Below are 16,655 nucleotides of genomic sequence, written 5' to 3'. Positions count from 1 at the left end.
ACAATTGAGAGAGACTTTTTCTGAGAATAATTGAGAGAGCCATTTTAAAGTTTATCTTTTATTTTAGATATCAGGAAATAGGAAACTGAAGGAACCATTTTAAGAAAGAAAACATTTTATTGCTTTTAGCTCTGGGACCTGTCCATGTTTTTCTAGAGTAATTTGGGAATTTTATTCTCTCTTTATCAAGAGAAAAACTTTTCCAGCTTCAGCATTGCATTGTCTTCTTGTTTTTTGTTTTTGTTTTTGTTTTTGGTGGTGTCAGTCCAGATTTTTTTACTGGAACATGGGAAGGAAACGTTCATTTTTGCGTAGCCCCGGCAGGGCTTTGTGTGGGTTACAGTGGAGTTCTTTGTGGCTCACTTCCAGATAACTGCTGTTTTTCACTTTCTCCCCTCTGCTTCTCCAACCATTCATTTCCTTTTTCCTCCACGGCTTCCTTTTCCTGGGCTGGTCTTTTCAATGGCCTGTAGGAGGCTGTGTTCTTGCCTTCTTCTCATTCTGCACACCGTCCCAGGTGCTTTCATCATTTCCCTAGTATGCAGTCACTTCAAAGACTTCCAGCTCGGAACCTCCACCCAGGTCTTTGTACTAGAACTTCTGAGCTCCAGGCTCATTAACTGATCCCATAAATGGGCACTTTCACCCACCTGCCCCTCAGATACTTCAAACTTAATGTCTAAATTCCTACCCCACCTCCAACTTTTCCCATTTTTCTCTGCATTTCCTATCAATGTACAGTACTCAATATTCACTCATCCTCTTAGTTATCCAAAATCTCCTTCTCCCTGCTGCCCTCACCACTGGCTCTCCATTTAGCTATTGCATATAGTTGCCAAGTTCTATGTTTCTTTTTCTTTTATTTTTTAAAATATATCTTGATTGATTTCAGAGAGTAAGGGAGAGGAAGAGAGAGATAGAAACATCAATGATGAGAAAGAATCATTGATCTGCTGCCTCCTGCACACCCCACAGTGGGAATTAAGCCTACAACCCGAACATGTGTCCTGACCAGGAATCAAACCCTAACCTCTTGGTTCATAGGTAGACACTCAACCACTGAACGACTCCAGCCTGGCTGTTTCTTTTGATTTTTAATATCTCTCATTCCCTTCCTACCAGAGCCGCATTGGCTACACTGGAAGCCCTGGTGCCAGTGTTTCTTACGTCCTTGCTGAACCAGAATGATCTTGTAGAACATCCAGCCCTTCTGAGGCTTCAGTGCTTATTGGAATAAATCCAAACTCCTTAGTTTGATGTATAAGACTCCCTTGGCCTGCTTGTTTTCCTACTTCCACCCATCCCACCTCCCGGCCACTTTTTTTTTTTAATTATTTATTATTGAAAGTATTACATATGTCCCCTTTTACCTCGTTGTCCTCTCCCAGCCCTGCCCCCCTGGCCCTCCAGCCCAGGCCTTCAGCCCCTATTGTCTGTGTCCATTGGTTATGTTTATATGCATACAAGTTCTTTTCTTTATCTCATACCCTCTCCCCCTCCCTCAGACTCTCCCCTCCCTTCCCTCTGAGGTTTGACAGTCTGTTTGATGCTGCTATGTTTCTGGGTCTATTTTTGTTCATCAGTTTATGTAGTTCATTATATTCTGCAATTGAGTGAGATCATGTGATACTTACCTTTCTCTGACTGGCTTATTTCGCTTAGCATAATGCTCCATCCATGCTGTTGCAAATGGTAAGAGTTCTTTCTTTTTTATAGCAGTATAGTATTCCATTGTGTAGATGTGCCACAGTTTTTTAATCCACTCATCTGCTAATGGGCACTTAGGCTGTTTCCAAATCTTAGCTGTTGTAGAATGCACTGCTATCAACATAGGGGTTCATATATTCTTTCTGATTGGTGTTTCTGGTTTCTTGAGATATTCCTGCTGCTGGCCACTTTTAAAGAGTAATAGTAACAGCAAATTTTTGAGTCTTATAATAGACTCCTTGCAAAATGCTTTCTTTACATACACATTTCAGTTATTTTTTTCAGCAGCCCTTTGGAATAAGGTATTTGTCAATGTAAGTTTGTTTGTTTTTTAATATCCCCAAGGATAATTTTCCATACACAGCATTATATAGGTTTGTAAAATTAGTATTTTGCTTACCGATGTTCTTTAAATTTATTAATTCAGCTTACAAACATTTTCTCATATGTTGCAAAGTTTTTTACTACCATTTCAAAAGTAAAATGCAAAGGACAGAAGGCATTACTGAAGTTTTTTGAAGTAATGGAATTGTTTTGTATCCTGATTGAATACACACACACAGAGAGATAAGTCAATTTTATTGTAAGTTTATAAAGGAGAAACCTCTGTCCCACTTTTTGAGTGTTTGAGTGTGTTTTCACTTTTAGTTGTTTATATAATGGAAACCAGTGTTAGTCACATATTCCAACAATCTTTATGTATGTGTATGTGAATTGGAATGCTAGGAAACACAAAGTACAGATTTTTAAAATAATTTTTTCACAAAAATCTACTGAATTTATGTGGTATTAAACAGGTGTATAAATGATAAATGTGTTTAAATAATTGTCTTCTTTCTGCTTCCCTTATATTTTAGATTTAATATGATGGAGCAGAGGGAGTACAGTGCATAAGCCTAACTACAATAATTTTTTTTTTAATTTTTAAAATAACCTAGCAATAATTTAGAAAGCAGACTGTACTCTTTTGATCACCAGTTATGAGGCAATAATAGTGTTTGAATTGTATATTCTTTTGGCTGATGGTATATTAAAAGGAATTTTGTGGCAGTAATTTAAAACTCAGTTGGACTTTATATTTGATCTGGAAAGGAATGAGATGCCTCTCTCAGGGTAATTTTCCTGACAGTGGCCCCCACCATTTCTTATTGAAAAATGTTAGAAGAGTCGGGATATATATATATATATATATATATATATATATAGCCTCCTATTGTTGAAATTTAAAAGTAAAATGTTGCTCACAAGAAAGAGCACTTAGAGCACTTTCCTGTAATTGTATGTCTCCTTGGGTGCAAAAACCTGTTAATGCCTTCTGAGGCAATTACTCTTCAAGGCTTGTAGTTGAGTGTGCTGTCCACTAGGTGGTGACAGAGACTGAATAAAATCAAAGATGGACCAGCCTGGAGGGACTCTTTCCCTTATATTTTTAAGGATGGTTAGAGTATTCTTTTTGTTGACTTAAAAAGCCTACTAATTATTATTGCCTTTATTCTTAAATATATCAAGTTATATCTCCCTTTTTTAGTAGAATATCATAATTGTTGGCACTGGCATAAAAATACCACTTATATGATGACAACAGCAGCGAAAAAATATCATTAATGTGATATTTTCACAAAAACATTCCCTGTTGTATCTGATGAGAATTGAGAATTGCGGTGCTTTCCTACCCTTTAAGGAGTAGGGCAGTAATTCTTCATTTAAACTCCTGTGGTTTGGGAGGAAGAAGGAAAGAATAAAATTTTAGGCATGGAGCTATTATGGGGTGAACAAAACAATACTATGCCTATTGAAAAGAAGTCTAGAATGAAAGTATGGATAATAAATATTAATACCTACCTTATTGCCTATTTTTAGTCACCTGTTTTGACAACAGTTATTCTTCAGTCTTTCGTTGTACTCAATTGCTTAGGGGTGAAAGGAGAGTTAACACAAAGGCCAAGTGCAGCAGTGTGTGTGTGTGTGTGTGTGTGTGTGTGTGTGTGTAGGTTATGATGGATCTAGGAAGAGGCTGTACAATAATGTTTAATGCTTATTTGGATCTACGTCTGTGGGAAAAAAAGGCAGAGAACATTTACTAGCATATGAAAATATTGCAGGTGATGGCATTTGTCCTCACAGGATCTATGCCGTATATCTTCAGCTCAGTGAAAGTTGAATAGTTAATCTCCAAAAGAATCGCCTTTATAACAAGTCAAGTAGATTGTCTTCCTGATTTCATATTTGCAAAGATCAGATTGCCCGGGCACAGAGCCCTTGAGTTTGGTTCTGCTATTGGAGTTCAGAGGCCTCTGGCCCGCCCAGTGTAACATGAGCAAGTCCCCACTCAGACTTGGGAGTTACAACCTGCTCTCAGACGGGAGAAGCTTCCTCATAGGTTCCCTGTGGCCATTTCCACTTGCTGCCTTCCCGATCCCCATTGCCGTCTGCTTTCCTTTCGGTCATTTCCATTATTCACCTACCACAATCGCCCACTCTTATCCTCTTTCTCTTTTCCCCTCTTTTCTTCTCTGGTCACTTCTTTCCACCACTTTTCATTCCTCCTCATCTTTTGAGAGACACAGTTCTCCACAAATGAGGTTGTCCTGAGGGTCCCTCAGGGCCTTTGCTGAAGTGCCAACAACGTATGTAGAATTTGCACTGTTCAGAGGTGTTGGGTCAGTTATGAGAGTAACTTGTACATGGCATAACCCAACAGTGTTATCAGTCAACAAATACTTATGGAAGATAGATGTCGATACGGGATCCTGAGCCATGAATTAGTTCCTCTTGTTAGTCTTTAGTCTGCTCCCTGGTCACAGATCATTATAGAAAGTAGATGTGACCTGATACTTTGAAATTAAGCAAATCCCAGCACATTGGTCTGGCCCTCACCCCTATCATGTATTACCACCTAGCCTAACTGGCGTTACTGTCTTTAAAAAGGGGAGGAATTGGGTTGTTTTTTTAAATGTTTTTATTGATTTTTTTTTTAAGAGAAAGAGGAAGCGAGAGGGATAGAGAGATAGAAACATTGATGAGAGAGTGGAACATCAATCAGCTGCTTCTTGCACACCCTTTACTGGGGACTGAGCCCACAACCTGGGCATGTGTCCTGACTGGGACCTCTTAGTTCATGAGTTGATGCTCAAAAACTGAGCACCCCAGCCGGGCAGAATTGGGGTTTTTAAGCACTTATATTTTAGGAGGCTCTTTCTTACATTGTTGTCGACTGCCTCTTTTCAAATGGTTTTATCTTCTGTGCTTATTGAAAATCTTCATGGGGGCAAAGGACCATACTCTTTAAATGTCTTTATACATTTGAGGTATTCACCATGTACCTCTTATAGAGTTCTAGTTCCTAACAAGAAATTGACATTTAGAAAGTAATTAGATACAGTGTCATTTTGTTTGCACTGAACTTTTTTTTCCTCCAAACCCTGCTATACCTAGTTTCTTGGCTATGCAGATCTTGGGTATTTGTAACGATTCTGTTTGTGTAGTGTATGTATGAACAATGTGTCATTACTATAATGCATATTTACTATATGCCAATGGGCATTTTGTCAACACCTTACACACAATTCTGTTATTATTGTAGATATTATAGGAAAGTGTACAAAAAGTCACTTTAAGTAGGTTTTTGTCTACTAGGCAAGGGAAATGTATTGCATGAAATAACTTTAAGATGCTGCCTTTTGGATATTTTAGGACAGTGGCAGATTTTTCCCCCAATGTGGATTTTGGCCTCTTGCCTATTCAGTAAATGGAACATGTTAAATTTTTCTTATTATTCTAATATGATGTGTAGATGCATAGAATATTAATGTCTCGTCCTTAGAGAAATTTCTCTGTTGACTTGAATATAAAGTAGTGTTAAGTAAAAGGTAAATAATTTTCTTACCGTTTATATTGAAAAATTAAATCTCCCACTTGGGTATGATGCATACCTTTCCATTTTGTTTCATGCATGAAATTACCACCTCAGTCTCTCCATTACTTCCTTCTCAATTCTTCTATTGCTTGTCCTGAGAAATACATGCATATCCTACATTTTACTATGTGTCCTGTTAGTTTTTATTGATGTGCGCCTTTTATGTATCTAAAGTATTTCAGAATGAAAAGCCTGTGGATATTAGAATAGGAACAGTATGTGAAATGGTATTATTTTTCCCAAAGATGTTCAGTTTTCTCCCTTAGTCCTCTTTCCTCCCCCACTTTCTTCCTTCCGTTCCCACTGTAAAGTGTTTTTCAGAACCTCTTTTCACTCATTGGCTCCTTTTATACCCTATTTTATTCTGCTTCAGTTAGTCCAAACCTAGAATATTGCTTAAATTCTGGGTACCACATTTACAAGGATGCCCTTTTATTTTCATCAGTGTCAATAAGTAGCTAGAGCTGATGTCTATGGAAAATGCTTATGGAAGCCAACCCCAGACTGACTGTTTTAGCAATAAGTTGATGACTAGAAAACGACATACAGGAATCTGCAAAGTAATGGAACTCTAGTTACCCTTGTAGATGTGGTACCGCTTACATCCACCTTCCACATTTGTTCTGTTCAGTTGCCTCTTTGATGTGGTATGTAAAATAAGTTTTAATTACTATAGTTGTGGACATTGAAAATGTGCTAGGACTATAAAAGCAGATGATCATAAATAATAAAATATGCAGCATGTTACTAACAGAAAAAAAGCAATCCATAAAATGTGTGCTTAATAAAGCAAGTCAGCTTTCAGATCTAGGATTTAGACCTAAGGGTCGTATCTTAGTCGGTTCAGGCTGCTATAACAAAATGCCACAGACTGGGTGGCTTAAACAATGGAAATTTATTCTCTCACAATTCTGGAGGCTTGGAAGTCCAAGACGAAAGTGTTGGTAGGGTTGGATTCTTCTTTCTTTTGCTTTAAATGGCCATCTTCACATGGTTGTCTCTGTTTCTTTCTGTGTCCTAATGGCCTCTTCTTATAAGGACATGAATCATATTGGATTCAAGGCCCACTCCGGTGACTTCATTTAACCTTACTTACCTCAGTAAAGGCCTTACTTCCAAATGCAGTCACATTCTGAGTTACCAGGGATTACCAGTTCAACGTACAAATTCGGAGGACACAGAATTCAGCCTGTAACAATGAGGTGGTTTTAGGCACAGACCCTGCTGAAGAAGAGGAAAAGCACAAATTTGTTCTCAGGTGAATCATCCCCAACTCTAGTGCCCAGTCCACCCCACAGGACCCAGGCTGTGCAGCTCTTTCCTGAGGCCACCCCGTGCCAGGCACTGTCCAGGACTCCACACATTAGTCAGAGAACAGCCTTCCTTCCTCTTAGGTGTCGCCTCGCTCTGTGTACTTGAGAAGGGGTGATGGCAAAAGGAGATGGCTGTCCCCACGAGGTCCAGCGCTCCCTTTCTGACCACTTCTCCAACTGGGTGCTCCTCCCTGCTCTGCCAGGGCCTCTCCTCACCCCACTATTGACCACAACTCAGAGGAACCTGAGGCTGCAGTCGCTGTGGTGCAACATGGCTACTTTTTAGAAGCCTTTGCCGAGGGGGAGGTGAACACTGGGCAGATCACACCTCTCTTTGAGGCCCTATCTATACTCCACTCTGAGTGTGTTGGTATGTTAGTTCCACATGAGGTCTCTGCCCTTGTGACCTAATTACCTTCCAAAGCCCCTCCTACAAATGCCATTACATTACGGTTACACTGAGAGTTCAATATATGAATTCGGGGGTGAAGGTGGGCCACAGACATTCAGTCTACAGTAGTTAGCTAGTCTTTGAAAAATCCAGTTCCAAGTGGATTTGGTTTCATGAGTTGTGAATTGACACAGATGGGAAAACAGTCTCTGAGTAGCCACAGTCTGGACTAAGAGAAGCTTTCAATAGCCGCCTGAGTTCTAGGGAGTTCCTTTTATTTTTTTCTTAACAATACTGCTATGGAGAATTTAAAAATATACATTTGAAATTATTTCCTATGCACGAGGCTCTCTGCAGGCTGCTAAAGGCCACTGAGTGCTGGAGAAGCGGGGCGGCTACAGGGCCCAGCCTGAAGATCACTACAGCTGATCCAGTTTTGTCCCTGGAGCAGCGCATCTGCAGGCACGAATTAACCACTCTCTGGGTGCCACCGTCTTCCTTTTCTTTTTAATGGTTAGTTTTTCATCAGGTTCCCACACACCAACCTGAAAAGGGTGTTTTGATGATTGACTGGTATTATTATCTGAAGGAATATCAACCAGCCATTGATGTAGCCAGTCACATAACTGAGTTGCATGCCCTTAGAAAATGATCAGAGTGAAGACTAAACGAAAATTCATAGATTCAGTTTTTCTATTACATAGGTCTTTATATCTTGATAATTTGTGTTTGTTGGGGTCAGTTGCCTGTAGGGAGGAAGGAATTCATATGTTTATTGGGAACTAATGAATCATTATTTGTTGAGCTGATAAAAACATTTTGAGGACACTAAATAGATTTTAATTTTTATTGTTAGTTTTTAGCCAAAGAGACTGAATAACTACTTTTGAAAGTTCTTGACTTGACTGCCTTTGAGTCAACTCTCTTGCCCCGATTCCAGTATTTCCTATGAGACTAGTCAGAGCTAAACTGAAATACTTCGGGTTATTTTACATGCAGCATTCATGAACAAAGGAAACTTTTCCGAGTGACAAGCATTTTAAAATTCGAGCTATCACTTGTAATCATTTGTCACACGTCATAAAATGTCTGCATTATGAAAAGACACAGAAAAATTTGGTATGCCTACTGTTCCTGAGTAGTACCTGTCTGTTGTTGCTGTCTTTTTTTTTTTTTTAATATATTTTTATAGATTCAGAGAGGAAGGGAGAGGAAAAGAGAGAAACATCAATGATGAGAATCATTGATTGGATGCCTCCTGCACGCCCCCTATTAGGGATTGAGCCTGCATGTACCCTGACCTCCTGGTTTATAGGTAGATGCTCAACTACTGAGCCACACTGACCGAGCTGTTAACTGTCTTTAAACCAGGAGCCATGCCTCACCCCACTCATCACTCACGGGTCACACCTAGCACAAGAGCAAGTGTCTGTGCTCTGCCTTAAAGCATATCCTAGCGCAGCCTCGCCTCACTGCTTCCCTCACACTTAGTGTAAAGAGAGGAGGCTCTGGAATCAGCTCTGGGTTTGAATTCTCCGTCTGTCACTAGCTAGCTATGAGCCCTTGGGCAAGGTCACGCCTGCCTCTGTTTTCTCATCTATAAAATGAGAACAGTAGTAGTGAGCTATGTCATATGCCTATTGCTGATACTGTATGTATAGCTTTTGAGCACTGTTGACATATAAGGGCTCAATGAGTGTTAGCTATTACTGTTATTTTCATTAATTATTATACAATCTAAATCCAACTCAACTTTCAAAGTGACTTTATAAGATAGACATCAGATCATGTTACTCTCCTGCTGAAAAGCCTTCAGTAGTTTATAGTAAACTCAGAAAAAGAAAAAAAAAATCCAGAGTTCTTACTGTGGTCTTCAAAGCCCTGTGTGATGTGACTCTTCCATTCCTCCAACCTTGTCCCCAGCCATTCGCCACCTGGCACAGGGCACCTTTGTTCCTGCCGGCACTCCTCCCTGCCCTGCCCTGCCACACCCAGATCACTGTGCTTGCCTTGTCCTGGTGCTGTTCTCACAGCCCTGCACAACCAGCACAGCAGCTCCATAGGACGGGGCTTCACCCTGTGGTTTTGTTTGTGCATCGCCAGCAACGAGTGTGCCTGGCCCATAGTAGTTGCTCTGTAGCTCTTTGTTGAATGGGTGAATGAATGAAACAAACTATTCCCAATCCTAATCCTTTGTGTGCTTTCACATATATGAAATAAAGACCTTGCACAAATATTGTCAAAGTAAAGTTAAATTTGGTTAAAACCATTCCCAAGTTTCTCTGGAATTTAATGAACATGGCAGAGTGGAAGAAAACAGTGACCCAGGGTGAAAATGCTGGGTCCTGGTTCTCATTCTGTTCCTGCCACTAAGGATCACTTAGCTTCTGAGACTGCTTTCCTGTCTATAAAATGCAGGCAGGGTTGGAAATCTCCGAGAAGCTGCCCCGCTGAGGGAAGTGGGAAAGAGGGTGAGGGGAGGCACCTGAGCCCCCCCACTTCAACCGAAGCAGCGTTACTTATATTTCCTTTATATGCTGGGGCTTCATATGAAATTTGGTTTGAAAAAGTCTGTTTCTTAAAAACCACCGAATTAGAAGAGCACAAAGGTTATTTTTAGCTTAATTGATTCTGGCAGCTTTCCTATTTAAAGGATATTGTTTCTTCACCTTCTCTGCACCCTCCCCTCCCACAGGAAAGCTCATTGAATATTTTTTCAAATGTCTTAAAGAAAATTAAGATATGTGGTAAATAACAAAATTGTCCTCATCAAGAAATGAACTGCATGAAAACAAAGACGGGGTCTGCCTACTCACTACTAATGTATTCATTACTTAGCACAGTCCCAAAGCAGAGCTAACTCAATAAATATTTGTTAGATGGATGGACAACAAGTGGATATTTGAAGTGAGCAACAACTTATTTTTAAGGGAGAATATATTTTGTAATAATTGGTGAAAAACATATCTTAAATCATGGAATTTTTACAAGTTGTTTTTTCAAGATGATATTTATTGAATGTTGATATTGTAATAGATCATGTTTACACAGTAGCTGCTAAATGGCAAATTTTTGCACCTTCCTTTAATTCCTCATTCATTTCTAATGTTAGTTATTTAAAACATAAAACTCTCAATCCAAGATGGTGGCAGAGTAGATGGAAGCTACACTCATCTCCTTCCAGGACCAAACTGGAAGTACAACTGAAATATAGAACCATCATCCTGAATAACCAACTGAAGACTAGCTGGAGAGAGATCTTATAACTAAGGATTTACAGAAGAGGTCACAGCGAGACTGGGATAAGCAGAATTAATGAGCTCCTAAGATAGCAGCAGAAAAGAATAGACAAGGAGCTTGCTAGATTCCCACAAAGGCTACCAAGAAACCTTACGAAGTTGCAGGTGACTTGGAGAAGTTCCTACATAAACTTCAACCTGAAGCTCAAGTTGATGGAGACTTTCTGGCATCACTGTCATCATCAACAACACAGAAGACTGCAGCTTTGAAGAAGGAGAGCACTGAGAGAAACCAGAAATAGGCTGGGTTTAAGAATATTGTCTACAAAATAAAATCCTATATAATAAAAGGGTAATATGCAAATCGACCAAACGGCGGAACAACCAGTCACTATGATGTGCACTGACCACCAAGGGGCAGACACTCAATGCAGGAGCTGCGCCCTGGTGGTCCATGCGCTCCCACAGAGGGAGCGCTGCTCAGCCAGAAGCCCTGAGCCAGACTCAGGGCTGGCAAGCACAGCAGAGGTAGTGGGAACCTCTCCCACCTACACGGCAGCGCTAAGGATGTCCGAATGCTGGCTTACTCCCGACCTGCAAGAGGGCGCAGGCCAGGCTGAGGGACCTCCCTCCTCTCCCCCTCCCCCCTCCCCAATCCCAAGTGCATGGATTTCATGCATCAGGCCTCTAGTAAAATATAAAACTAAAAGTACCCAATGTGATTTCCTCCCTTTTTTTTCTTTCTTTTCTTTTTTCTCTAAAGTAGGATCCTCTTAGAATATTAGCTTTAAAATAGAGAGTACTATTTCTTTTTTGCAGTAATACGGTGAAAGGTGCTTAACAACTTTAGATCACAGTTGGCTTTTAAATTTGGCAGATCTGCTTGTAGTTGATAAGCAAAGTTTTACTGAGATTTCAAAGCTGTATTAAGTCGAGGTAAGTTAAAGTGAAGGTGTTGGTAAGACATTGAACAGCAGGATTGTTTTAGGAATATAAATGAGACTATCAGCCTGGCATTCTTTAAAAAAAAGCATGTAACAGTATGTCTTAACAAAATATAAGAATCATGTGTTACACATAAAGTTATAAAATATTCCCAGTGCACATTGCCTAATCTTACTACATTTTGAATTTTGGTGTGTTTTACTATCAGTCTCTCTAAAAAGTGCCTCTTGTAACTATAATTCTGTGTGTATGTGTATGAGTGCACATATGAAAAGTATACAGTTATTCATAGCATGGTTCTTATATTTGGTACTGTTTACTCATGTGTTAATGTTACTCATAAATATATCTTTCCTTTAGGTAAAGAGGATGAATTTCCAAAGAAACCTTTGGGACAGCTTCCACCTGAACCTCAGTCTGCTGGCATTAGTCACCTGAGCAATGGACAAAGTGTTGGCAGATCAAGTCCCCATAAAATCAGAAGAGAGAGTGGCTCATCACCTCACAAAAAGCCCGAGCATTCCCCTCACCATCAAGGCAGAATTGGTACGCCAGAAAGAGCGAGGCAGCCAAGACGGGCATCAGTGGAGGAGGACAGTAAAAAGCTTAAAGATGAAGCAGACTTTCAAAGAAAACCTTCATCAGGTCCACAAGACAATGTTAGGCAATATGACCATGCATCTGCTAACCAAAATAGCAATGCTCTTTCAAATATCAGGAAGGAATTTGTGCCCAAATGGAATAAACCATCAGATGTTTCAGCTACTGAAAGAACTGCCAGATATGCCACTGAAGGCAAAAGTCGATTCGCGCACCCCACGCTTACAGTCACCATCCCGAGTTCTGCTGATCCTCGGGTGTCAAATGCAAGGCAGAAGATGAAGGTCTGGGATGCCGATGAAGGGAAACGGGGCTCGAATGCATCACAGTATGATAATGTACCAGAAAATGAAAATGGCCCGTCTGTTGAAGAGGCACTAGAAAGGGCTTATTCTCAGAGTCCAAGGAATATTGTTTACACGCACAGTCCGAGGAAGCATCCTGAGCCAACTTCTAGCCCATCAAAAGTATCAAACAAGTTTACTTTTAAAATACAGCCTGTAAGTTATGCAAAATATCCAGCTCAGCTAGATGGAGAAGATCGAGGGCCCGTGCACCCCCCATCTTACAGCAATCCCCCTATTTACCACGGAAATTCTCCAAAGCACATCCCCACTACTAACAGCAGCTTTGTGTCTCCACAGTTTAGCCATGGGGCTCAAATGAATCCTTCCAGGAGACCTCATGATTCCACTCTTTCCATCAATGTTTCTCCAGAGAAATCTCACAGCCGTCCAGCTCCTCTTGTCCTACCATCTAGTCGCATAGAAGTTCTTCCCATTGATATTGGTGCTGGGGGATATTCAGGGTCACCAAAGAATGGAAAATTCATCATTCCTCCAGTGGATTATTTGCCAGATAACAGAAAATGGTCAGAAGTCAGTTACACATTCAGACCTGAGATGCCTGAACAGTCATGGACTCGGGATGCTAACCGTAGCCACTTAAGCAATTTAACAAAATATTCTGCCTTTCAGCATGTACCCTTTCAGGACCATAGCCTCCCCCCAGTTTCCGTGGATGGTCCAGTGCGGTATAGAACTTCCCCGGCTTTAGAAGATGCCAGCTCCTCTGGGTATCAGTATTCAAGGCCCTCGGCTCCAGCGTATCACTACAGAAACCGGGATGGACTTTCTATTCAAGAATCGGTATTGCTGTGAGAATTCATCTATACTTGCTGAAGATGAGAATAGAAATCTCCCAGAATCTACATTGCTATGTTTGTAATTGCCAAAGCAGTATTTTATACCATTGTAAACAACTCGCACAATTCTCATGTATATTAGTAATAAGAATAGATGGGAGTGTTTTCATCCCCACATAGATGCTGCTTAAGATGAGCATTTTAATTGCATCATCACTGAATCTATTAATTTACCGTGGAAACATAGCAATAGCATTTAGGGATGCATACAAAATAAATTTATTACTCAGTTCCTTTTGTAACTTCTCAAAACCTAAACACTTTTACTCTATTAGTCCATTTTACTTTGAGTAATGTTACAAAGCACTGAAAAACTGTCTATGAATACTAGACATTTTTAAGGCTCTATGTAGAGTATGTGTCTTTAAGTAGATATAGACATCTATACATATACACTTCAACACAGAACTAATGAAACATTAAAAAAACCTGCTTTAATCTAGATCCATGGAATAATTTATTCTCCTTTTTTTTCTTTAACTGGTCTTTTAGTCAAGTCCCCTTACCCCCTCATATTTTTAACCCAGATCCTAAATTGACTTAAGGGTTTGCCTTGAGATGATTAATTCAGATCTCACAGGATACTCATTTTCTGTTGCCATTTTCTTTCAATCTGAAAATTAAAGACATTGGAGAGAAAGTCTAACCACTTAATGGTGCTTAAAAATTGTGGCAGTGAAAGTAAGTTGAAGGCCACAGGTGCAGGTATCCGTGTGTCCAGAGGTGCAGGCTCAGTGTATCCGTGGGCACCTGTGCCCTTGGCCTGGCCTGCTTGCAAAGCTCAGAGCAGAATGTTCCTGCCAGATGTGAAGGAAATGCTGTGGCCCAGGCTGCAGCTCTCCTGTGGGTGCCAGTGGGAGAGGAGGCAAGTTCCCATGGGGCAGCAGAACGCACTCCCAGAAATTCCTTTGAAAGCAGGATTAGCAATATTATTGCTCTGCCCCTCATATCCTGCAGGGCCTCACTACAAAGGGCTGGGTGGTCCTTTACATGATCTTTTTCCTGGCACTCTTTTCTTTCAAGAACATAGTCAATGGATATTGCCACCGCCGCTTAGGCCATTAAATTACCAGCATGTACAATTGTAAAAATGATCTGAATTATGGCCTTTTCTTCTTTAATAGTGTGATTTTCATAATTTCAAAAATATGTTTCTTTTTCAGGGACAAAAATTTAGGTCCATGTTAAAAAAAATTAGCAGTGTCTTTTAAAGTATTCTATTTACACTACAGTTACCAAAACACTGACCAAGTTTGGAGCATGCCAAGAAAATAGGACTTTGTGTTTAATTGGAGAGCTTGTTTTCAACATTATTTGGCTCACATTTGAACAATAGAGTGGAAAACCTAATGTTGAGGGTTCTTCTCATTGCAAGTTGTGGCTTTAAGCTTTCAAGGTACAGAAGTATGTCTTTTTAAATGAAAGTAACATTTGTTTAGCTAGTGAATGTGACAATAATTTTTATGTATATAATGAGTCTAATGTAATTTTAATCATCTTGGTAATGATGTAATTAAATGACAAAACAAATGCAGTGTATTAGCAGGTGAGCACTACACGGAAGCTCAGACGAAATCCTGACATCACTGGGCTCTCGATTCAGATCATGTGAAGCTTAGACATAAATGTATGTAAAAATGTAGCTGAGGACATTAATTCTAATTTTTAAACCATGATTCTGTGACTTGTAATAAATCAAGCTGTACAATTTAGTTCATGATAGCAGCATCTGAGCTGCTCCAAAATCTATATATCAACAGTGGTAAATACTGTAGATTTATATATATATGTATGTATGCAAAATATGTATACACACACTATTTTCTTATGTCATCTATGACATTTTTTATCTGTATACTTTTTTTGATGTGATTGTTTTTAACATGCTAAAAGTAATACATATATTTTGTTTTGTGTCTTTTATGTGCTTTTTTTCATATGGCAGAAGTGCTGCATCCCTGAGCCTTCTAAAGCTAACTCGCTTCTAATTGAGTAGATACTGCCAGTGTTTGCGGATATGGCTTTATATACTCAAGTTCAATGTTATATGCATATTAATTTCCAGTAGTAATGTGTTTAGAATTATAGAGCCTTTCCTTTGTTTTATGTAATCTGCCATTATTAATAGCAATAAGGGATTATTTCTAGTCTTCCCCATTATAATGTATAGCTATGGTAGGTTTTCAAGTAGGAAAATTTAATTTGAAGTTGTTTTGCCACCATACAATTTCATGCTTTCAGATTTATCTTTCACTAAAGATAAATAATGAAATAATGATAAAATATGAAATAATATTGGTAAAGTGGGTTAAAATATATTTATGAAAAACATATTGGGTAAGAATTTTTATGGTGTGGAGACTGATTTTACTCTGTAACTGCATGTACTTGGTGTAAATCTTTTGCTAAAGTCTTCATAGTAGTTTTGCCTAAAACACTAAGCACTTTGGTATAGTTTTTATTTTCTTAATATTTAGTTCGAAAGGTTAAAAAAACTAGACCCAGAGTCTCAAAGGGTTGTTAAACTTTGACTCTTTCCGGTGCTTATGTTTTTTAATAGTTCTTTTTTTTTTAAATGACAGCTTTTTAAAGCTGGGAGATATATGTAAAATCAGATATCAATTGTAGGGAGGAAAAGAATATTTTTCTGCCTACCTTTCTAGGTTCTCTGGCCAGGCCCTGTTAATTGGACTGACAAAAGACAGGTGAACAAGAGAAAAACAATTTTATTGACATCTGCATCCTGCACTCAAATGGGAGGATCCAGTGATGAGTATCTAAGAAGGGCAAGTGTGGGTCTAGGTACCTCACTTAGTGGGGAAGGGAAAGGGAGAAAGCACTTGTGGAAAAGTAAATGACTTTTTGGAAAATAAATAGGCCTTTTGGAAATAAACAAGAGATATGATAGTTTGTGAAAAGTTTGGGTGTGGTGCCAGAAGAGATGAGAATTGCCCAGGGAGGGGATTTATGACTATTGAGTTCTTTGGGGAGGTTCTGCTTGAGACAGATAAAGGATTTCGGGAACTCAAATGCCTTCAGCTCAAAACCTTTCTTATGCCAAAGTGGCATATTTTGGGGTAGCATGTCCTGATACCCTCAGCATGGAGAAGAAAAATGGATGTTTACAGAATGATTGTTTTAACTTTTTTCATTTTAAGAAGATTTTTTGTCATACTTAGTGTAACTTTAAAATTGAGTTTCATGCATACAGTTATCTTAAGATCTCTCTCTCTCTCAGGACCTATTATAATTCAGGAACAAAAACAGTACCTCCTCAATACTTTGCTGAGATCTCTTTTATTTTCATGATTAGAGCAAAACATGCCATGTCCAGAAATAG

The 16,655-nt window shown here is 39.3% G+C and overlaps 1 protein-coding gene across 2 annotated transcripts in view; it reads left to right on the top strand.

Moving 5' to 3' along the window:
- Window positions 1-15,233, top strand: part of USP6NL (USP6 N-terminal like) — a 203,581-nt gene extending 188,348 nt beyond the window's left edge. For both annotated transcript variants that reach the window (XM_079768777.1, XM_079768778.1), the window contains one exon: window positions 11,872-15,233. In XM_079768777.1, the coding sequence (XP_079624903.1) occupies window positions 11,872-13,271 (1,400 nt within the window). In that variant the 3' untranslated portion in view covers window positions 13,272-15,233. The remainder of the gene's footprint in view (window positions 1-11,871) is intronic.
- Window positions 15,234-16,655: the final 1,422 nt, after the last annotated feature.

This window comes from Cnephaeus nilssonii (genome assembly GCF_951640355.1).
Source record: "Cnephaeus nilssonii genome assembly, chromosome: 1".
Lineage (NCBI taxonomy): Eukaryota > Metazoa > Chordata > Mammalia > Chiroptera > Vespertilionidae > Cnephaeus > Cnephaeus nilssonii.
The sequence above is the reverse complement of the archived record's forward strand: the minus strand, read 5'-3'. Positions and strand labels throughout refer to the sequence as shown.